Here is a 25264-nt window from a genome sequence, read left to right on the forward strand (position 1 = left end):
TCCTATTATACTATGGCCATTAATTCCCACAAGAATATTTTCCCATCACAGAGGAAGCTGGAACAGCCCAGGTAGCAAGCATGATCCTTAAACAAAAGTAGGATTTATATAATTGTAGCTACTAAATTAAACCAGGGGACAGAAAACTTTTTCTGTGAAGGGTCAGATAGTAAATATTTTCAACTCTATGGTTATATGGTCCCTGTAACAATCCTCAACTCTTCTGTGGCACAAAAGCAGCCACAGACAATACATAAATTAGTGAGCATGGCTATGTGCCAATAAAACTTTATTGTGCTTGATATATGCATTATGTAATATGATACATTACATGCACTATGAAATTTGAATTATAACTAGTTTCAGGTCTTGAAATATTAATCCTCTTTTTATTTTTAAAAGCTGTTTAAAAATGTAAAAACCATTCTTAGCTTGCAGGCCATACAAAAAAAGGCAATGGGCCAGATTTAGCCCACAAGCCATAGTTTGCTGACCCCTGGATTAAACTAACAGCGGTCCTAATTGAAGGATCTATAGAGTTGAGGCAGCCTCACTTCCCAGTTTCAAGATGCCATGATTGGACTAGGAAAGACAGTCTTTCCCTTTGTTATGTGAACAAAGTTTACAGTGTTCACTGTGCAAGTAGTTTCAGATCATTATATAATACTCATTTTGTCATTTAATCTCCTTTTCAAAGTTATAAATTTCAGTTCGTTAAAGTTACATGAAAGAAATCACTGGAAATGAAAGAGGATTAAAAAAGGTATTAATCAGTTATTTTAAGTTTATATTCATTCTAGTCCAAGCACTCTCACTTTAATCCATTCCTATTTTCAGACTGAAATAAAGGGCAGATATATAATGTAATATTGGTTTTTATGATGAGAAAAGAATGTAAACACAGAAAACTCTGCTCTCACTTCACGCTGCTTGAAAAGAATATCTAATGTATCCTTTGAGGAAGGACCTGCCCCTTTCATCCTATTATTTCATGAACTGCTTTCATCTGCTCCTGTAACTACCCTCTAGCACCAGGTACGACAGAAGTGACCTTCTTGTACCAAAGTGTGGTAGGTGTGTCTGGACAGAGTGCCATACCTCATATAAGTACTCTTTGCAAAACTTCATGAGAAAATAGAAAAATGCTAGGGACCCAAATGCCAGGTAAAAGGTGACACACGAATACATGAGGACACACATTCCTATAGAAATCAGACCCTTCAGGTGCCAACTGTGCAGATATATAGGGTGCCAATAGACATGCAGAAGAGCCCAACTATGAGGCTGCCCTTGTAAGAACATTTAGATTATTACACAAATAAACTATCTAGTCACTGATAGGTTAAAAGCACCCTTTAAGCAGTGGAACCCAAACCTGATTGACTAAAGAAAGCTTAAATTGATTTCCTGTTTTCTCATCAATAACCCTTGGAATGGCAGGTGGCCAGTCAGGACATTAGTAAAGCCACCACGGTGGAAACTTTACCATCAGAAAGGAGTCTGCTGGTGAGCTCCTGGGGGAGAGTTTTGTTTCACTGGTTTGTTCACTGGAACAAGGCACCCAAAGTCATTCTGTGGCCATTCCATTCCCAGAATATAACTACAAACAGCAGCTGCAGACTAAACAGCAGCAGATTAACCCGCTCAGGAACCCCTGGCTCAAGCCTAGGAAAAAATCCTGGGAGGCACAGAGTCAAGATGCTTGACCTGAAGCATCGCCACGAAGGAGCCCAAACCCAGGACACTGGGGCAGGTTCCATATGCAACAGACACATTCATTCCTGCACTATGTGTTTCCTGAACACCTACTTCATGCCAGGTGCTGTGTGGGCACCACGAGTAGAGTAATGTGACATTGTCACCGCCCACTGAGCTTATGAGCTAGTGGAAAAACAGTTTACAGCACGGCATGATGAGAGCTTAGAAGTTCACAAAATATTTCGCATAGATGAATAGGCTATAAACAGGTGTTAAGGCTTTAAAAATCCCTGTAAAAACTTGTATGTAGCCTAAGGTTGTCTGAATTTATTAACTTTATTAAATACCAGTATATTACTTTCAACCATGTATTTATTTTATGCTAAAATGTTTGGGGCCGGGGTTGGGGGGGTGGGATCTGTTATCAGTTTCAAGGTTTGGAACGTGAAACTTGGATTGCTATTTCAGAAGAACCGCTCCTTTTGTTTTTTTTTTGTTTTTTTTTTTTTTTTAAAGATTTTATTTATTTATTTATTTTTAATATGCCGTCTTATTTATTTATTTAGGCTATGTTGGGTCTTCGTTTCTGTGCAAGGGCTTTCTCTAGTTGTGGCAAGCGGGGGCCACTCTTCATCGCGGTGCGTGGGCCTTTCACTATCGCAACCTCTCTTGTTGCGGAGCACAGGCTCCAGACGCGCAGGCTCAGTAGTTGTGGCTCACGGGCCTAGTTGCTCCGTGGCATGTGGGATCTTCCCTGACCAGGGCTTGAACCCATGTCCCCTGCATTGGCAGGCAGATTCTCAACCACTGCGCCACCAGGGAAGCCCAGAACCGCTCCTTTTGGAACACATTACTAAAATTTCAGATAGAGAATAAAGCTTATCATGTAACAGCAAACCTTAAATACACCTAACAAGATACCTCGAGTGCAATTTGAATTCCAGTTAAAAGTTAACCCAATCCACTGGGGTTAGTAGGGTGACTGGTTTCCCTTTGAAGTTGACGAAAATGCCAGCAGATGTAGCTCAGCCACTACTGCAAAGTCTGATCGTGCTGGTAATGAGGATCAAAACGGACTAAGTGTGTCGTGCCTTACCGAAAAATCTAGTAGCTAAACAAGCCTGTAAGAAGAATAAGCTGGAAAATATTTAGAGTAGATTTGTTGGTACATGAGAGGCACTTCTAGTCTTGATATTTGATATTTTTCAAACAGTATCTATGTTGATTGTATCAGGTCTGGGCTGTAGGTGGAGACAAAGTGAACCAGATCAGACGGGAGGCAAGAGAGAGACCTGCCAAGGTGTGGCAGGTGATCTGGAGGGCAACAAGTAACTGGCAGAACAGGCTGCAGGTGTTCTTACCTGAGACCCAGCAGCAGGCAGGAGAACTGAGGTGAGGGGCAGGAGAACCCAGACCCAGGCAGAGTTCCGAGCAGGAACTGAGTTATCGGAAGTTAGGACTTCTCACCGAGAGCAAGGCAGGTTAGAAGAAAGGGGCTCCAGAAGGAATAATGAGCTGGGATTGAGTTGACAACCTACTAACCAATCCCAGTTTCTGAAAATTGATCGGTTATAGAACCTGGTAGGGCTGAGAATGCTCAGTGGCCTTGAGGTGGAGCTTTGAAGGATTCTGAAGCAGGAAGACAGACTGACTATTAAAGATTAGCTCAACTGGCTAATTTAGAAAACTTCACTTATATTTGCTCACTATCTGCTCTCTTTCACCCATTAGCAAAGTAGTTTTCAACCTTGACAGTACATTGCATTAGAATCATGCCAGGAACTTTTTGAAAATTCTGACTCCATTCTAGACTACTCCAGACCAATTAAATCAGAGTCTCCAGGGCTGAGCCTGGGCATAGGTTCATTTTAGTTTGTTTGTTTAACTCCTTGGGTAATTCAAGTATGAAATTCAAGGTTTATGAACTGTGCATTAGATTGTGGGCTCCTTCAAAATAGGAACTTTGTTTTCTCTCTATATGTCGATAGCCTAGTACCTGGTGTATAGATGAAAAAAATAATGAATGGCTACCATGTTTTGGCAAGAGAGTGTGACTCTGTTTTGCAGCCACAGCGTGTAAACCTAACCCTAGTATCTCGTAATGAACGCCCTGGTTGTGAAGGGTGAGTTGGGAGAGGCCCAGTGGAGGCCCTGATGTAGCACCAGGACCGCTGGTGGGTCAGCCAGCGGTCCTGTCTTCCACATAGGGGACCTCAGCGTTACACGCAGCCGATTACATTTGTTCACTTCTGTCTGCTTCTGTTCTGTCCCACTCTCCAGTGTTTTTAAACACCACACACACACACACACACACACACACTCATGCACACCATGGAGAAGGACAAAGAATAAAACTTATAAAAGTGACCTATTAACGCAGATATAAAAGACTAAATTATGTGATAAAATTCTCACATCAGATTATGAAATGTGTGGGAAGATGAATTCCCACTTTTAAATTTTATCTTTTTTTTTTTTTTTTTTTTTTTGCGGTACGCGGGCCTCTCACCGTTGTGGCCTCTCCCGTTGAGGAGCACGGGCTCCGGACGCGCAGGCTCAGCAGCCATGGCTCACGGGCCCAGCCGCTCTACGGCATGTGGGATCTTCCCGGACCAGGGCACGAACCCATGTCCGCTGCATCGGCAGGCGGACTCTCAACCACTGCGCCAGCAGGGAAGCCCTTTATCTTTTTTTAAAATCATTATTTGGAAGGGAGAGAAAAGTGGGCTGGAGTTAATTTCCAAAAAGTTCATTTTAGCCCTGGGCCGTACTTTAACCCATTCACTTACTGGGGGTAGTGGCAAGCCTGGAGGGACCATTAAAATGCCATTCCAGCAATCCATTATTCCTCTATGTCCTCATGAAGGATTTGTTAGGGTTGGGGCAGCTGACTAGAGACAACTCTTCTTAATTCCTTTTCAGACCAGAATTATCTCCTTCGTTTTCTATAGCCAAATCTCCTCTGCTTTTAACCGAATTCTTCATATTCTTGAATAGATTCAAAGGTTGTTTTTGAGAAAACTCTGCGGGAAAGTGAGATGGCCTTTCATCTAGATGAGAATATCCATAGGGATTCCATTACTTTGACAGCAGAACATCAAACTTGCTGCCTGCCTGTTAAATATCAGAACCATTCTGCTCATGTTTTAGTCAAATTTAGTGAATGTGTCTCTTTAGACATTTATGAGTTCAACCATGGATTGACAGCAGCTCAGTGCTTGGCAAAAACTCAGGCTGTGGGACATTCTAAAAAGAAAATTTGAGGGTGTTGTAGCTGCACCTGTTTCACTCTGACGCTGCACCAGGTTAATCTCCACAGGTGTAGTTGTGGACTAGCCTGGGGCCTCTTAGAAATGCTGTCATTACATTGCTCTTGGTTCTCCTAGAGCACTTATAAAAAGAATCATCCATTTCAGTGTCATGTATCTTTTGTAAAATCTCACTAGAATTTTTTGCCCATGATGTATCCAGGATCCCTTCATTTAAGGAACGCCACTATTAATTCCTCTTAGATTTTAATATGTGGAAAAAATGTCCTTTCTAGATTAACATAATTACCTTCTTTATTACACAAAGAGGAATCTATGAATGTATGTATTTTCCAAAAATGACTTCCTCTATATATAAACCCAGAATGCAGGAAGAGTCTACTTTTTTTCCAAGGCAACTTCAATTCCATTTCCCACTATAGATATTATTATAAAATACTTGGTTTACTAAGTCACTATCTAAAAACACTTTTTTAAAAAAATTTATGGCTGTGCTGGGTCTTCGTTTCTGTGCGAGGGCTTTCTCTAGTTGTGGCAAGTGGGGGCCACTCCTCATCGCGGTGCGCGGGCCTCTCACTATCGCGGCCTCTCTTGTTGCGGAGCACAGGCTCCAGACGCGCAGGCTCAGTAATTGTGGCTCACGGGGCCAGCTGCTCCGTGGCATGTGGGATCCCAGACCAGGGCTCGAACCCGTGGGTCCTGCATTGGCAGGTGGACTCTCAACCACTGCGCCACCAGGGAAGCCCCTCTAAAAACACTTTTATTCAAAGAACTATGTTAACCAATTAATTAAAGCTGAAAAGTAACAGAATTTGAATTTGAAAAGCCATGTTGAAAGAGTATGAGAGAATTAACATTGTAATTCATGTGACAAATAGGGAACAAGCTATAACTTGTTGCCATAATCATTTTAAGACAATAACCTTGTTTTATATTTATACAGTTGAAACTGTGTTCTTTCTTTGTAATAGTAAGTTATTTTGACTAAACATTATTTTCTAAAGAGAATTTTTGTGGAGCGTAAGAAATATGCCTAGAAAACTAGTATTTCAATTATTTTCAGTAAATTTTACTTTTCAAAATCTTGTGATTATGATCACTTTCAGAGCGACACTTTCAGCCAGTTGACAGCATCACTGTTTGTCAGGAAGGAGATCAAGCTTTAAATTCTGAGCATAAGTAGGAAACCCACTGCGACTAGAATGTTTTCTTTGTTGGGTGTTTTTTTAATCTTGTCTGTTTATCAAAATATTGGTGTTATGCTTAAGCTTTAATAAGACTAGTTCCAATAAAATAAACATTGCAATTCTAAACTGACATTTCTCATTTGAATCTGTTTTTTCAGTCCATACATATTTACACAGGCCTGGCATGTGTAAATATGTATGGAGAATATGAAAGACAATAGCCCTGCCCTTGTAGAATTTAACCCTGTTCTTGATAAAATAAACAACCAGTGCAACTTTTTGAAAACTGAAAATTAATCAAATACTCATCTTAATGAGTATTTGATTTTTAAAACTGAAGTATGGAAGAGAGTTTTAATTTTTTTCCCTTTATTTAAATAAATCAACAAATAGCACCCATCATAGCCACAATTATGTGAGCATAAATTGAGGAAATGTTCATGCTTCTCTTTTATCCACTACAGCTATTGTCTACCATGTCCTGATTTGATATGATTAATCAAGGAAAGCTGCACAGATGAGCACACTCAGATACTAGTTGACTTTACATCTAATTTCTACTTTTTATTTTGCCCCTCCAGGCAATTACTTAATTTCAAATCACAAATTTTGATCTAAGACTTTCAAAAAATACCATGTTGTTTTCCAAAAGTATAAATTATTACATTTTTTTACATTAGAACCCAGCTACAAAGTAATGATGTAAAACTCATAGGTTAAAGTGGAAACACACATATTGCCTGGGACTTAAAAATAACATCTTTTGTTTCATCTCATACTGTCACAAAAGATCTCCAAGTACTTTACAAAAATTAATCGCCCAGAATAATTCAGTGAGGCAGCTCTATATCCTTCTCTTAATAGCTGAGGCAATTGAGACAGCAACTGAGCAGGGTTTTTCTATTCTCTAAGTTGCATGGGTTTGGGACCAAATCTGGTCATTCAGAAACCTGAAAAACGTATTGTTTTAAATACCCAGTAGTTCCATTTACCTGAGAATTTACTGCTAGAGCATCAATTATTTAAAATTTCATTCTAAGACTCTGTGATGAAAATTCTCGTAAAATAGATTACACATTTCAGTACCTACCTTTCATACTTCCTGGATGCAATATACTTAATCTCATTTACCTTTTTCTGTATGACTCAGAGCCATAAGTATCCACCTTATTTATTGCCCAGTGTTACAATATAGTGACGTCTTATGGGGTGAGGAGCTGTTTGTCCCTCTACTAAATAATGTCTTTGTGCCTGCTTTTTAGTTTTCTGCTTCCTCTCCTGCTGTCATTTTCCTGATGATAGTGGCTTCTTACTTTTCTCTCTTTTTTGGGTTCAATCTACTGAGAGAAACTGACCAATTAAGCTTGTTAGAATCATCTCAAGCCAAGTAGAGATTCCAAGTGACGGTCTATGGAATTCACCAGTGAGTGTTCAAGAATACTAGTGCGTGGACTTTGTCACATCAGCACTGGCTCTTAGAGACTTGTTTTCATTACTTCTTGGTCTTGGGCAAGATTCCAAATGAGTGAAGTGTTACGGTACAAAGGTTATCCATGTAATTGAGAGAAAAGCCAAGCTAATTATATTGTTCATATGCTTTCCGTTTTATGACTCCTTTGTAGAAAAGTCAAATCTTTCACTTTAATAAAAATCAAGACTCTTAAGCTAAGCAATATTTTTTTCTGCTGTAAACTTAAGTCATACCTCCAACATAATAAACAGCAGGCATATGGATGATTCACTTCCTTTTTAAAGAGATTACAAATAAACCAATGAATGATTAATATGAACAATCTGTCATGCCTCCAAAATAGATATTATGTAAATAGCAAGAATGGTTTAGTCAACTTCATTACTTCTCCTTTCCTCTTTATAACAATACAGATATTCAGAAAATTTTCCATTTATACTCTCTGTGATTCAGTTATGCTAACTGTGTATTATAATACCATCTAAACCTCAGCATTCTTAAGTGTCAGTCTTTTCTTAAATAACTTGTTCGTTATTTGTTATACAACAATGTTATACATTAATCCTAATGTAAGGATTAGTCATGTGTTACTGGGAATAGAAATAGAACATGGTCTGTGACTTCCAATGGAGTAGACACAACCCTTAAAAGTAATACATGGGGGACATTTCACTTAGGAAAAATTAAATCTTTAATTGATCTTTATTTCTGTTTATCTATATAGCCAAATGTGAAAATAACCCTTTATTTTTTAAAAAGTAATTTTTAAAAATCTCCTAGAATTAGTCTTCTCTAAGTTTTCTATGTGTTAAAAATCACTTTTTGGAGGTTTACAGTTGAAGCACACACTATCAATAAGGACACAAATTAGACCAACTTCCAGGCTTAGGAACCAACATCCTAATGTCACCAATCACTCTTTAGGCACTCGTTTTGTTTTGCTCTTCACCTGGGAGGAGTCTTGCAATTGTTTTTCCCCTGACAAGTTTTATTGAATGATGCAATCTAGAAGAGAAAATCTTTCATCACTTGGGAAGTATCTACTGAAAGGGTTTTTTTTACACTTAAAAAAAAATAAAGCTATACCTTTCTGAAATTAAATATAGTTTTCCTAATGTATGGAAACAAACTAAGTGTAGACTGGTAATTGAATGAATGGCAATTTGAGAAGAGCATTTTACCTTTTAAATTGGATTTAGGCAGAGATGTGAACATTTTATATGCTATACACACTCTTTGAATTGCTATATTGAATGCAGATGTAATTTATTATAACCCTCAAAAAACATCCCTCAAAACATTAACTTAGGGCTTCCCTGGTGGTGCAGTGGTTGAGAGTCTGCCTGCCGATGCAGGGGATGCGGGTTCGTGCCCCAGTCCGGGAGGATCCCACATGCCGCGGAGCGGCTGGGCCAGTGAGCCATGGCCGCTGAGCCTGCACGTCCGGACCCTGTGCTCTGCAATGGGAGAGGCCACAAGAGTGAGAGGCTCCGCGTACCGCAAAAAAACAAAACAAAACAAAAAAACATTAACTTATTGTTTTCTTTTAAAATCCAAAAACTAATCTTGAAACATTTGAATCTCTTGAAATTCATTTCCATAAAGTTCAATAACAATCATTTCTAGGTTTCTATTGTTCTAATCTAGAATGGCATCTTTATTTTTTTTTTTTTTTATTATTTTTTTTTTTTGCGGTATGCGGGCCTCTCACTGTTGTGGCCTCTCCCGTTGCGGAGCACAGGCTCCGGATGCGCAGGCCCAGCGGCCATGGCTCACGGGCCCAGCCGCTCCGCGGCATATGGGATCCTCCCAGACCGGGGCACGAACCCGTATCCCCTGCATCGGCAGGCGGACTCTCAACCACTGCGCCACCAGGGAGGCCCAAGAATGGCATCTTTAGATTAATTTATGATTACCTGATCAGCAGAACTTGTTTCCATGGAGTTTTTTTTTTCATTCTTAAATGATTTACAAACTTTGAACATGTGAATATAGGCAGTTCTTACTACCTCTACTTTCTCCCCTTCAATTTCCCTTTGGTTTCTTTATCTCTTATCTATCCTTTCTTGATGACTAGTTAGATATGGGTAATACTGAAGCAAAAGTCATGAATTAGGCCCTGATAAGGACCATTCAACTTTCCTTTCTCCCAAGGCTGCCTTGTCCTTCTTATTATGGTCAACATACTCCAGTAACTATCCCACGGGTCACATCAACCAATTTTCTTCAGCCGTGAACAAACAGTACTGTGCATGGTGTTAGCACTACCTAAGAAACATGGTACATTCATTTAATTCTGTCACAACACAAAAGTTAAATTGTAGCAGGGTTGTCAGTTGCAGCGAGCAGTTGGGGCTTTTCGCTTGCACAGGCTCAATGCCCTGCTTTAAGGCTACAGTAAAGGATCCCAAGGTAAGGAATTATTACGTGATTGACTTCTACTAGGAACTATCAGTGCCTTGTTTTTGATCTTCTAGGAACCAAAGAGATTGTTGTAAATGTGGATGATGATGGAGTCATTTCCTTGAACTTCGAATGTGATCAGATGGCTCCAAGTTCTGAGTTCACCTGGTCCAAAGATTATGTCCTCACGGAGGAGTCTCCACGATTAGAGGTTGAAAGCAAAGGCAACAAGTACGCACTGTTTCAATCCTAACTATGGGTCTCCTTTTCATGAAAGGAGGATGAAGTACGCTTTCCATTTCAAATAAGAGAATGAAATCACAAATATTTTATAACTGGAAATGTAAAAAGTGATAACCAGTATAAACCTTAGAAAATAACAATCCTTATAAAATACTTTTCACATTAGTCCATTTAAAGTATTTTCTCATATGTATCTCACTGTCGACTGAAAAAAAAAATGCACAACGTGAGAGTTATGACTTAAGTTTTATTTGGGTCAAAATGAGGACAATAGCCCAGGAGACAGCATCAGTCAGCTCTGAGGAACTGCTCCGAAAAGGTTAGGAGGAAAGTCAGTAGAGAAGTGATTTTGGTGAAGGGGGAAACGTGCAGTCAAAGCACATGTTTTGGCAGAAGCTTGCTGCTAGTCACAAGGAGCTGATGTCTCCATTAATGATTTTAGTGCTTTTCTAGATATGAGAAGATACAAGAAACTGGGCTCAAAAAATCTTCTCCTGAGAAATACCTAGCTATCTGAAGGCCTGTTCTGCCAGTTTTTCCAGAGCACAGAGGGCCCCATTCCTGAACTCCTTTCAGGGTGTGTTGAAGGTCAGCGGCTGAAGTGGCTAATGACTTCATCCTTGTAGAAGCAGATGGCGAGCAGCAGTTTTTAGTTGGCATCGTTTATGATGTAAGAAAAGCTTTAATTGGCATAAAAGTGAACTTCAAAGATGATTCTCATTATTCTACAGAATTTTGAAATCTTAAGTAATGGTGAGGGTGCTTATGGGGAGGGGTTAAGGAAGAACTTGCTGATTCAAGTTATGGTAAATTCAATGGATTGGGTATAATCTGTTCTGCTTTTTTCACCACCACTTGTGAGCGACACAATACTGTACTGGAAAGAACTCTGTATGGGAAGCACAGGAGAGCTGAGCTCTAGTCCCAGCTCTACCAGGAGCCGGCTGTGTGACCTGGGGCAGCTTTTAATTACACGGACCTTGGATTTCTTTTTCTGTAAAATAGAAGCGAGTGAAGGAGATTAATTTTATGATCTGTTACTTCCTTTCAGCCTCAAGATTTCTTTTTATTTCACCTTACTTATCAAGCTTCATATCTTTATAGTGCCAACCAGATTGGATTATATTTGGTAAAGCAAAATATTCCTAAGTATTATTTCTATTACAAAAGCCCAATATAGCTCAAAAATAAAAGAAAGAAATAGTAATTTTGTTGGAAAACAGCAAGGAAATACTGAATATATTAATAATTAAAAGACGTTCTGCTGTAACTATGCTGTAAGGTCCTTGAAGTGAAACATAATTTTGGTCAAAGGAAAGACAATCAAACTATAAATTTTTTTTCCTTGACTAACCTATAAATGTTTGGGTGATCTGAGACCCTGACCAGCAATGTGACTCACCAAAGTTAGAAAACAAAGCGAACTAGACCACTGACCATTCATTCATTCGTTCCACAAGTATTCATTAGGCACATATTATGTGCTAGACAAGGTATGGAGGGCGGAGGACACAGCAGTGGACAAAACAGATCTCGTCCCAAAAGGCATTCAGTGGAGGTATATAGTTAATGAACTAGGCAATACCAATGCCATGTGATAACCTCCATAACAGGAAGTGCAGGGTTGACATAAGAGAGGCATCGGGAGGTTCTGCCCTGTGAAGAAGAGAAATTTCAGGCTGCCCAGCAAGGGTTGATAAGCTAAAAATATCTTTATTTGGGATGTGCATCGATGTGCATCATAGCTTGGGGATGGGAGATTTGTACCAGCTCCCCCTCCCATCACCATCAGCCCATAGAAGGAGGTCAGGAAAGTCTTCCCAGAAGCAGCAAGAATGAGTGGGCTTTAGGTCAGCAAGGGGGACAGAGCAAGTGCTCCACGTGAAGGGAGTGGACGTGCAAATGCCTAGAGACCAGGCAGGGTGCAGGTCCTCAGACCCCACAGGGCCTCTCTTCTTATAAAATTATTCTGTTCTGAAGGACGAAAATGACCTTCAAAGACCTCGGGATGGAAGACTTGGGCATCTACTCCTGCGATGTAACAGACACTGATGGAATAGCGGCAAGCTACGTGATAGATGAGGAAGGTAAGTGAAAAATCAGTTCATTCACGAGTCTGCTTTGACTTCTCAGTGATTCTCCAGGATCAAGTGACTTTTGTTTTAGTAGTTCAAGCTCTAATTGTTCTCCTTTTCTCCCTACAGAATTGAAACGTTTACTTGCTCTCAGCCAAGAACACAAGTTCCCGAGTAAGTGTCCACAATACATTCACAGAGTTTAGCCATCCCACTTACACACTTCTGACAGGATCAAGAGAAGAGGCTCTTGAGAACATATAATGGAGCATATATTGGTAGCTGCAGATGCACTTTCCGAAGGGCTGCTTTTATCTTTGTCATTGTTCTCCAGAGATACAAAGAACACTAACATAGAAAATACATCCCATGCTCTGTTACATAGAGCACTATCGGGTTACATAGGTATAACAGCTGACCAATTACATTCTTCACCTTTTGCCTACATATTTTGGAACTTTATACACACACACACACACACATATCTCCTGGATACAATAATTTGTATGTCTTTTAGGCAAACTGATCTCTTCCTAAGCAATTTAATGTTAACATTTAATAGAAGAACCATACCTCTAAATAAAGACAGTACCTAACATTTTAAACTCCTGGGAAATAAGGTAAAGATGACTTGATCAGAAAAGGAATCCCTATGAACTATCTAAAAACCCTTCAATGAAGCACCTTCTACATAAAAGATTAAATTCCAGAGTTGACACCTAACAGAAGAGAAAGAAGTCTGAAACGATACTCAGAAAGTTCCACTGGCCTGATAGGATCTCTTGCCCATTGGTACCCACTGGCCAAAGTAGTGAAGCATCCAGAAAGTTAGACCTTAGAGTTTGAAAACACAGAGTGATAGCATCACTCATTCTTTTAAATCAGGAATTTTTTTCATTCTTCAATCCCTAAAATATAACTTCTTCACTAATACAGGAGTTTCAGGAACCCAGGGAACTATACCCTGACCCCAAACTATAGGCAAAAGGTCGTGTGTTTGTAGATGTGCATTTTTCTAGGGCGAGGGTCTACAGCTTTCCTGAAATTCTCAGCAGAGCTGTGATTAAAAAATAAACACTGCTTAAAACTAGTTGTCTGACCTCTCTCACATTCCCAAGGAATGCATGTTTGATGGTGAGGCTGGGTGTTGGTGACTATTGGCCTCAGCTGGAATGTTCTCAAAACCAGCTTTATTCAACAAAGCACAGTGGGGTGCCTGTGGATTGTGAATGCAGAAAGCAGGCTTTCTGAATTCTAGGGGAGAACTGTTTCTCGTCTGTAAGCTTATTCACCATCAAACTGGAAAAGTTACACCAAGAATAGTGTCTTAAAAGTTATTCTTTTAAAAATTGTATGGAAGGCAGAGGTTTGGCCTGGCCTGTCTTTGTTCTGTACTCTGTGAACCTGAGCACCTCATCCCAATTTCCCCACTGCCTGGTTTCTTTTCCAGGAACGGCTGTTGTAATTGTTCACAGCACCCACGACATAGAGGGGCTGTGAGAGACAATCAACAGGGTGTTGGTTAATCCTGAACTCTTCAGGGAAAATATAAATGTTAATTGAAACAGAAGAGTGACCTAGAAAAACCCACTTGCAGAAGAGCTGTCTGCCAGTCACACTGATGTCCTCCCTTCATGTTCCCAGGGCCATGAAGAGGGGAGTGGAGGAGAGGGTCACCGTGCGGAGCACAGCTGGAGCCTGTGAATGCTCGCACTGTCTACAACGTGAAACAGAAACAGCAGCACCTACTAATCTAATCTAGTTAGTCAGACAGTCAACATTGACAAAGTGTCTAGGCAACAGCTGGTCCAAACACATTTACATTTAGCTTAAAGGATGGAGATGAGAGAAGTTGGGGTGTTACTGTTGAATTGGAGGTGCCCAGCCTCCCTGAAGTTCAATGATCACATGGACTTGCCGATAGTAATTGCCTGCTGTCACTGTCATTTATGCTGAGATATTTTCCTCTGCGTGAGCATAATCACTTTAGCTGTTGGTTCTAGGAGAAGAGGCAGCAGCAGACTCAGGTACCCTGCTATTAGAGATCAGGTGTGGCGTTTGGGTCGGCACAGAGAGAACCCAAAAATGTGGTAAAAACGCTGATGTGCAGGTATGGCTCTCCCAACCGGAGGTAGCTCCCGTGAACCCGTTGAAGCAATGTTTAAAGTATCACAGCTCCAGTACTTTTCTCTCCACAACCACTGTTGGATCAGCCAGGTCACTGCATGAATATTTTCAGAGATCTGATGATAGGGTCAAAGCAGCATATCCAATTTCTCAATTTATACCCACTTCCTTTTAGTATATGTTGACACATAAGCCATTTTCTTGAGATTTTGTAAGGTCTTAACTGGTCTCATCTCTTACAGAGTATAATAAAGAGTGTGCTGTTCCTTTATCCCTTGGCACAGTAAATTCTCCTGTTTTAAGCTGTTTTCAAAAATATTTTGAAAACCACTCAACATATGCCTTAAACCTACAAATGACAGATATTTTGCTGGAGCAAATTAACTGCCAGAGAAAAGAGCCTAAGGAAATTTAGGGCTGAGCAGAAGGAAAAAATAAAAATATATAAAGCTAAAAATAGAAAATAACCTAGTCTGTGTTGCCAGTACTGATACTAAATTGCAGTGTAGAGAGGCAGTTTATTTGAATGTGTGTGTGTGTGTGTGTGTGTGTGTGTGTGTGTGTGTGTGTGTGTGTGTGTGTGTATATATAAAATTCAAGGTATATGGGGGGGAAGGTGGGAGATATACTTCAGTATCAACAACATCCTGCAGGCCTCTCGCCTTTTGAGATGGACCACATTCTGTCTACGGAATGTGTATCTCCCTAAATAAGTACACTTCTCACCTAAAAAAAAAACAGAAACAAAAACATCCTGCATAATATATCTTTTTATTTGTAGACACTGGTTATTATCCCACTTGTATATATTATACTCTATGAATACAGACATACACAAGCACGTATACATAAATTATATCTATCTGGTATGTCCTCTTAGGTGTAAATATAACATACAGTTGGTGGTTGTAGGGTGTTGTTTAAACAACTGAAGGAAGAGTCACCAAAATATTAATCTATTATATGCTGTTTATAGGGTGCTTAAACAGAATGTCATCAAACTCCACAATGACCTTAAAAAGGTCACTACTATGGTGATTTAATTTGAGAGATGAAGAAAGTGAGGCACAGAGAGGTTAAGTAATTAGACCAGATGTACACAGCTTGTACCTGGGCATAAGCCCAGGTGGTCTGACACTAACCAGGACATAGGCTGTTTCTGTGTGTGCATCCTGGTGGCCAGTGCTCCCCAGACAATGGCCCCATTACTCAGAGAGGACCGTGAACATTAAGGGATCTGGAGGTTTCCAGGAGAGCGTGGGAGTGTGTCCCCTCCCCACCACCGCCACACTGAGCTTCTTAGTAACTGCATCACTCATGTATTCGATTTCCTAGAGTGAGATTTCCACATGTTTCTGGAAGAGATCCTACTCTCTATTCCCCTCAAGACTTAACTTGTAGCAAGCAGGAGCATCCTGTAGGGAGAAAACTTAGCCTCTGCTCTCACCACCCTGGGGTCTGTTGCTGATCTGCTCTTACTGGAAAACCACTAGTGTTCTTCAGAGTGGATGGCCAGGACCATAAGATCACAGAATAGAGGGAACAACCCTGGTCTCAGCTCTGCTACCCAGATATGTTACTAAGCTTCCCTGAGGCTGAGTTTTGTCATCAGTAAAATCAGGGGAGAAAGAGAACTCCTTGCTCGAGCAGCGGTCATTATTCACAGTGGCTCAGTGTATTCTGGTACCATATTCACTCTTGGTGGCCTTGTGAGGCAGATAATATCCATGTTAGCAGGTGAGGAACACAAGGTTTTAGGGGTAGATAACTGTCCTTGATCAAGGTGTGGTCCTTCTCTGTCCACAGGGGACACCCTCAGTAGATGATGTCTGAGCCTCCTTTCAGCTCTGCATGGAATGACTCTATAACTGAGTTTCACAATGAATATGGAATAGTGCAAAGGAAAGGCATCCCTTGAAGCTTGAAAAGGGTAGTTTTAGGATAAATACAAAAAACATTAATGTACATTTCATGCAAGTTTATACCAAGCTTATAATTAAAGCTTATAATTTAAAATGTAGCATAGCTAAAATTTTGAGATATATTTAAGAATAGTTGAGAGAAAGCAAAGGGTGATTTCCCCTAATGGAAGTAAAGGACTACAAAACTTTGAGAAACAACCATCTTGTTCCACAAAGGATGCCCAGGAGCCACCTCTGATACAGATCTGTTGGCTTGGAGGAGGCTTTGTAGAAAACATTTTCAAGTTACAAGAAATTTAGAAACAGGTTTTGAGAGATGTCAGCCAACTTTTTAAAAATTTCACTCATGTTCAAATGGCTTAAGTGGTACAGGTGTAAATCAGAGATATCACATGGTTCCTTACTTTCTATGTGAAGCAAGCCATGCTATATTTTAATATAGCTTCTTGATAATGACTTGCTTATTTGCATCTGAAAAATTTTGCTTGATCTAAGAACTTAAATGAACTGGTATACCATTGGGATGGATAGGGTTTAAATAACAAGCTGGTTCATCTTATATATGTAATCAAAATTAATTCTTTCTTAAGATTCATTTTTTAAAACATTTTTAAAAACCTCCAAAGTGAGTTAAATTGTTGAAAAAAATCAAATTGAACTCTTTTTCAAAATATTTTGAAGTAATTAAATCATAGAATGTTGGAGCAGGAAAATATCCTGGTCAATTAGGACATTCAGTTCAATTCCATCCATTTACAGATGAGTCAAGTGAGGCCCAGAGATGCGAAGTGAACTGCCTCACATCACAGTTTGTTAGTAGCTGACCTTGAACTACTGGGGCCAGCTCAAGACTCTTTTCATCATACTTTGTTATCGTCCCTAAATAAAGCTAACCAAAGCCACAGTAGAGAGTCACAGAGGTTAGCTGAAGGACCCTGGGAGGTCAGTTCATCTTCCTCATATTTATAGTTAAGACATTTATGACAGTCAGGTTAGAACCCAGTTCTACTGTCCCTCAAAATCAAACTTCCCCTACAATGCTCTCACTGAAAGAAGCAAGGTGCTACATCATCACTTCCATTGTTTTTCATTTGTTGGAAAAATCTGTATCAGTACAAATGGTTACCAATATAACTACTACTCTTATTTTTAATTTTCATAGCTGTCCCAGTTAAATCAGAGTTGGCAGTTGAAATTTTGGAGAAGGGCCAGGTCCGGTTTTGGATGCAGGCTGAGAAGCTGTCTGGCAACGCCAAAGTCAACTACATATTTAATGACAAGGAAATTTTTGAAGGGCCGGTAGGTTTTACACTTTTTATGTTTCTAAACATATCATTGTAGAATGTGCTGGGAAACCCCTATTAGAATGCAGATAAGTTGTTATGAAAACCACTGGACGTGGGGTGAGGGGGTTTAAATCATTTCACATGTGAAAAGTGTGGAAGAAAATATAGATTGATTATATCATACTATCCAAAACTAGGATACTTTTGAGAATGAAAGAAGATGCTAGTAATAATTTTTCCAGCATAACAGTCATCAACAAAAACTGTCTCAGGCAAATCAGGAAGTTGGTCACCTATGAAAAAAACTGAAGGCAGAGGGGCCAGCACCCTTGCCTGAACACAGATACTCAAATCAGAGACTCCAGTGGCGTCTTGGTTCTTCATATGGAAGAATCGTTCTAATGGCTCAGAAAAAAATGTAAAAAGAAACTCATTGCTTTTCTGATTAAAAATGCAATTCATCCTTATTGTAAAAAACTTTAAAGACTCAGAAAAGACAAATCACAAATTCTTACAACTTTTTGATATACATATTAATATATACTTTTGGTCTTTTTCTATACTTCTATGTGTGTATATCAATTTGTGTATTATTTACATAGGTGATTATGTATGTCATATTTACTGTTTCTTTGCTTTTAATGTAAACATAGTTTCTATAGATAGAGTTACAACATCTGCACTTTAGCTGTCCTCCCCAGACATCAGTAGAGCCAGCATCAGGCTTGTGCCTGGTGGTACTGAAGAACTTGGGTTTAGGGGTCCTGTCTCATACCTGCCTTCTCATGGGTGTAAATGGGAGACTAAAAAGATGGGGGAGGGGTGTAGTTTGTGGCCATGATTAACAACCTGTTCCTCTTTCATCAAAATGTGTTTTTTTTAATATTTGAGGATTCCTTAGTTAGAGGGAGAATGAGTAACATGAATAGCAGAAGAATATGCAGTATATTACTTTTCAACTCATGTAGTAACTGTGTGCAGAGCAGGAACAAGTCACACATGGGTCCACTGTGGCCCATCTCCTCCCTGTTTTCAAAATGTTCTCATCGACTGCAGTGATCACCATCTGGCCAGTGGAGAGGAAGGAAGAGCCTTGTTGGCATCACTGCCACCACAGCCATTGAGGGAACACTCGTGTGTGTAGAGGCACTCCCCTTTATGTGTTCACACACGCTTGCATGTGGTGCATGCACACACACACACACACACACAGAACTTGAAGAGCAGTTTATTGTCATTGCAATTGGTTCTAATCATACTATTTCACTGGGTGGAAATTACTGTCTTAGGTCAGGTTCCCTAGGAGAGTCTGAAATAGAGTTTCTCCTTCAAGTGGTTTATGGGGGTTACTCTCAGGGGTAGGAGTGAGGGACCCAAGCCAAGGTATGGGGCAAGCTAATCCAAAACGGAGTCTCTGTTGAAGACTGGCTCCCTGCAGGGGAAACTCCAGGGCATGAATTGCACCACAGAGTTGATCCCAGACCTGAGCCTTCATTCTGTGACATTTTATAGGAAAACTTCATTAGTTCAGATCTGTTATGGAACTTGTGCTTGTAAGCCCAAGGACTAAGACTTATCTTTACACTGAAAAAAAAAGTTGCTTAAGGAAGATGATAAAATAAGCACAGTCTAGCAGGGCAATTTCTGTTCATTAAGAGCAAATGCGCTTCCAATGCTTTAGAAGCATTTTTATGCACATATTAATTCAGCAGATGTTTATTAATTGGCTGTTATATTCCATGCATGTGCTACATGCCAGGGGTATAGCAATGATTGAGACAAACACTTCTTTCACGTTGCTTATAGTTGTTGCATTATTCTGTTAATTGAAAATAATATGATCTGGAAAGAAAAATGGGAATCTAAAAACAACTTTTCGATAACATTTTGTGATTTGGGGTAACAAAAGTTTATGTTTAAAAAACAAAATGTCAGACTTTTAGTAATCAGTTCTGGTCAACGTCATATATTCCACATAATATTTTCCTTTTTCTGTGTACAAGATTTTGAAACTTTGCTCACTTAAAAAAATGTTAACAAGAAACTATTAAATTATGATACTTTGGAGTTTGTGTGTTTATTTTATATGGCTTATTGTCATCCTATCTATCTCACTTATTTCTCTCTTTTACTTTTCACATTGAAGAAATATAAGATGCATATTGACCGAAACACTGGTATAATTGAGATGTTTATGGAAATGCTGCAGTCTGAGGATGAGGGCACATATACTTTCCAGGTTCAGGATGGAAGAGCAACTGGCCATTCTACTCTTGTTCTCATTGGCGATGGTAAGGGTTCTGTGAAACATTATCTGGAAGATTTTGCTACTCCCTTCAATGCAAATACGCCGTTGCATGAAAGTGACCACGTGGGAGGAAGTAAAAATTATTTCTTGATTAGATTCCAATGTTCAAAGTGCAATTTGCAATTAATACTTTCCATAGTATTTCATTTCATAGAATTGAAAGTTAATTTAAAAGGACACCAAAGTTATCACTGGCCCACAGGCAAGACTGCTCTTAAATTATCTCACATATAAACAAGTATTTATTACTAAAATTCTCTATTGAAGGATACTGCAATACAACCAAGACAGTATTATGTCTCAGAAACAAACTATGATACTATCTTATAATGTGCACCTACTTTAAATTACTTAAATGAAGAAGATAAATATGCAAGAGTAGAGCATGCCAAATCTAATGGATGATTATCTGTTAGAACTAGGTTGTATGACAGCTGTCATAAGCCAGCGTGGAAATCACCAAGATTTAAAATGTGGTATTTAATAAAGCAATGGAAAGGCTGGCCAGGTCTCTACATTTGCAATAGCCAAAGCTATTTCACTATTTCCTGACTTCATGACCTTGAACAAGTTTCTTAACCTCTCTAAGCCTTTTTCTTCATCTATGAATACTGAAAACAAATAGGGTGGTCATGGTGTATGAGTGTTATAACAACGAATATAAATCACTTAGCACAGTGACTGGCATGTACATTTATACCACTCAACTCAATTTCGTATTTCCTCGTTTTTCAATTTTCAGTTTATAAAAAGCTCCAGAAAGAAGCTGAATTCCAGCGTCAAGAATTTATCAGGAAACAAGGTAAACATAGGCAGTGAATAAAGAGAAAAGCTTCAATTTCTTGAACAAAATATTCCAAGATTATTTCCATAACAAATTAAATGAATATTATTGCTTATGTTAATAATGCCCTGGTTAATAAAAATAATTGAAAAAATATTTATTACTAAATATGTATCCATTTAAAATATTTAAAAACTAAATCTTGAATTTTTAAAATTTCCCTTTAGATGTAAATCACCTTAGAATTTAAGAATGAGCTTGGATTTTTGCATTCATGATTAATATTGCTGATTGCTGATATTGTTAAAATCTTATAGGTCCACATTTCGCTGAGTATTTGAGCTGGGAAGTGACTGGTGAATGTAATGTACTATTGAAATGCAAGGTAAGAAGTAGATAAATTTCTAATAATTTGATACAAGGGAAATAAAGATAAAATAGAACGTGAGAAGAAAAGGAAGATCAACTTTTTATTTCCTCCATTTGCACCAAAATGATAAGTGATGTGCCTTTACTGTTGAATGTTACTGTTGGTTGGTAAGAAATATTTAAAATAAAACAACATAAAAATATGGGAAGTCAAGATGATAGTTTTTATTCATTACTCATGCCCTAGTTAATAAGGACAGACTCTCCTTTTTTCTTTGTTAAGACCACTTTTTTTAGAGCAGTTTTATGTTCACAGCAAAATTGAAGGGAAGGTGCAGAGATTTCCCATACACCCCTGTCCCTGTATACACATAGCCTCGCTCATTATCAACATTCCCACCAAAGTGGTACATTTGTTACAACTGATGAACCTACATGGACACATCATTACCCAAAATCCATAGCTTACGTTAGGGTGCACTCTTGGAGTTGTACATTCCATGAGTTTGGACAAACGTGTAAAACCATGCACCCGTCCTTATAGTATCATACAGAGCATTTTCACTGCCCTGAAAAGCCTCTGTGCTCTGCCTGCTCGTCCCTCACTAACCACACCCACCAACTCTTTTTCAATTATTAATCTCAGAAGAATCTCACATCATCTTCGTTGCATTCTAAGTGGTAGATCTATTCCAGAATCATTCCAGCCACACTGTGTTTCTATGGAAGTTTGGCAATTTTTAAAATCTAAATTGTGTGACTGGCACAACCGTACCTTCGAGTTTTGGGCAGCTCTGCTGCTGGTTCTGAAACCCCTGTGATCCCTTGAGGGGAGAGGTTTGGTAAAGAGTTTGCAGCTCACAACCAATTATCTTATTAGGGCTTTGAAACATTTAGGGAAAAAAAGTTTCACATCACATTCTAAATTATCATGTACCTGAGTGTATGGTGTTCAGCTGCGTGAGTCATCAAACGTTTTTGGATAAGAACTGCTGGATGAGGTGGGAGTGTGAAGGCTGTGATGGTGGACAGTGACTCCAAAGCAGATGCACAGATTTGGGGTTTTGCATGTAGTTGTCATTATAAAAGCCAGAACGCAAATACTCCAGTCTCTGCTAGATCTGATAAATTCAAAGAAACGGTGGTCTACCAGAAATGTATAGGAAAAATCAGTGCTGGATTTTAGCCTCTTAGGATATGGCAGAGCTTCTTGAAAAACACTTTCTCAGGCAGCAGCTAAAACCCGCAGCACCTCTCTCTCCTCCTGACTGTCCACAGCTGCGTGCCCCTACTTACTTTTTCCTCCCCAGAAACCATCCCTTCCTCAGGGGCCCCCACGTCTGTGTGTCCTTCTTTCTGTGCTTCCTATTGCACTAGGCTTCTGGGAAGTGAGCTCTGCAGCCCTATTCTGATGGTTTTCCTCAAGAGAAACAGCCCCTTACCCAGATCCTGACCAACCACGGGAGCCTAGAAGTAGGTTCTGAATATTCGTTTGTTATGTATTCATGACTTCGAATGGCCTTCTTTCAGCTTCTCTGACACATCCTTTTTCAAGGCCCAACTCAGTCATCTCCTCTGTAAGGCCTCCCCCTTCTCAGTCTGGGTAAAACGAACCTTCCTCTGTCCTCCCACAGTTCTTTGTTTCATTATTATAGCAATTTATGTACATTTAGCAATTTACATATTGCATTAGAGTTAATGGAGTATGTGCAGCCAAACATTCAGACTCTGAGACTACCATGGGCCCCACTTGGAACTAGTCTACTCAAAAGAATATGGACAAGAACCCCAGCTTGCCTACAAGGCCATGCTGGGCACTCCTGTCCTGCAGGAGTCCACATCAGGAATCACTCCCTTCACCACCCACAGGTGACAGCTCAGGTGCAAGGAGACAAGATCCACTTTGGGCAGGTGCAGGAAACGCCATGGCTTTAAAAAAATCCCTCGTGCCCCAAGGGGCCAATACCTCTTGTAACAACACCCCAAGCAGAGCTTCCAGGGTCCCCGCAGGGACCATGTCCGAATAACAAGAGTATATTCAGGGAAGCCCAAAGCCACGGAGTCCATTTCTAGTCCCACCCAGTCCAGTGGTAGCTTTCCCATCTGCGGGGCATGTTTATCATAAGCAATGTTGCCTAGAAACACAGTTACAACCCAGGAACCAGTTTACAGGTTTATAAAGAACGTTTGTGTGTTCTGGTTTCACTGCAGTTACCAGTGTTGGTTCTTATGTTAATGTATTAGCTGAGATTTTTTTTCTTTTTTTTTGAAACTTACATTTCCTTGTCTTTAATGAGATCAAACATTTTCTTCATCTGTTTGTTCTGTAATTATATTTCCTCTTTGGGAAATCATACATACATTTGTCCAATTATGTAGTGGAGTCTTTGAGATTGTTTTCTTGATTTGTATGAAGTCTTTACTTTTTCATATAATTTTAATGACACAAGAAATACATGAATATACTCTTCTTCATAGAAAGTTCAAGCATTGTAGATAAAGCTTAAAATCCCTTTAATCGTATGAAGTCATTTTGCCCATTTGAAATTTATGATACAATGTGTGGATATTGGATCTAAATGAGTTTCCTAAAAATTGCTAAGCAATTAATTTATTAAACCATACTTGATGGATGCTAACTGAACTCACTGTGTTAATCATTTCACAATATATGCATATATCAAATCATTATGTTGTATACCCTAAACTTATACAATATTATATCAATTATATCTCAATAAAACTGGAGAAGTTTTTAATTAAATAATTTTAAACATATTTCCTTTCCACATTTATTTACAAAGCTTCATTTACCTTTTTAAAAATATTTAGCCATAGATTGGGGCTTACTCATTCTGATACTTTGATAAAGTCATTTGTTTTTGTGACACAGACTATATTTTAATCTGATGGGATTTATCTTCCTTTGGTTTTCAATTTTTTATTTTTACTTAAGTCTGTATGTTAGTATGTATGTTTCTATGTTTTCTTGTCCACCAGGTGATTTTAAAGCCAAATTTTTTTCTGCTGGAAATAAAGATGCTATTGATTTAGGTTTATTCTTTTGTATCCATTTTATTTTAAACTCTTTATCAGTTAAAATAGCTTTCAATTGATTCTTCTAGAAATCTATGCTTTTTCTTATATCCAATGCTACATGGAGAATTATTTAGTTTCATAAGAGTAGCATTCCCTTATTTCGAGAAGTATAACTACAGTTTTTCTTCTAGGTGGCAAATATTAAGAAGGAGACTCATATTGTGTGGTATAAAGATGAAAGGGAGATATCAGTGGATGAAAAGCATGACTTTAAGGATGGTATATGTACCCTCCTTATAACAGAGGTAGGTGACTATAAATATAAAATGTAATGTATTAGTTCTGTACCCTACATTCTTCCAAAAGACAGAGACTAGATTATGTGTTCCTTTGCCCCGGGGAAAGATCCCTGCCCTGATGTCACCCAAAAAGCAAGCTGTAAGGACACAAAGGCTTCTCTCACCTTGTGATATGCAAGGATTTGTCAGATATCCAAACAATGTTGGCTGGACACCACAATTCTTGCCTCTCTGAGCTAGTTTTTTTCATAGATGGGTGAGTGGCAGGACAGTTAAGTGGATCCTTCTTTGTTTGCTCTTAAGCCTCATGATAACTTGTTCCCTAAAGGTACAGAGACGATCATAGTATTCACTTAAATATAGGTTTTTATCTACTTTTTGTCTAAAAGAGCATGCCTTTCAAATACATGTGCTCATTAGTTTTTAATATGAAGGCAGAGTAAAAGATAAGGACTTTAAGCCTCAAGTCAATTGTAGCCTTAGAGGGTGAAAACTCAGGACAGCTAGCTGGTCAGGTTATGATGGATAGTTCACCTGCGAACTGTTCATTGCTCACATGGCTAGATGCTTGTTCAGTGTGTTTTGACGGCAGTTCTATAAATCTCAGGGCCTGAAAAATGCAAACACCATATTCTGAGGCTACAATAAGTTGTAATGTGGTATATCTATTCCCCCCTTAGTTTTCAAAGAAAGATGCTGGGATTTATGAAGTTATCCTGAAAGACGACAGAGGAAAAGATAAGAGCAGATTGAAGCTTGTGGATGAAGGTCAGTCCACCCACTG

General features: G+C 39.1%; 1 protein-coding gene across 1 annotated transcript in view; it reads left to right on the plus strand.

The window, feature by feature from the left end:
- Nucleotides 1-25264, plus strand: part of MYOM1 (myomesin 1) — a 148325-nt gene that overhangs the window by 110450 nt on the left and 12611 nt on the right. Inside the window, exons 23-31 of the mRNA XM_081252323.1 lie at nt 10103-10259; nt 12252-12358; nt 12476-12520; nt 17558-17694; nt 19828-19972; nt 20732-20791; nt 21091-21158; nt 24373-24486; nt 25161-25248. Coding sequence (XP_081108449.1) covers nt 10103-10259; nt 12252-12358; nt 12476-12520; nt 17558-17694; nt 19828-19972; nt 20732-20791; nt 21091-21158; nt 24373-24486; nt 25161-25248 — 921 coding nt within the window. The remainder of the gene's footprint in view (nt 1-10102; nt 10260-12251; nt 12359-12475; nt 12521-17557; nt 17695-19827; nt 19973-20731; nt 20792-21090; nt 21159-24372; nt 24487-25160; nt 25249-25264) is intronic.

Source organism: Mesoplodon bidens (assembly GCF_964165515.1).
Source record: "Mesoplodon bidens genome assembly, chromosome: 13".
NCBI classification, from domain to species: domain Eukaryota; kingdom Metazoa; phylum Chordata; class Mammalia; order Artiodactyla; family Ziphiidae; genus Mesoplodon; species Mesoplodon bidens.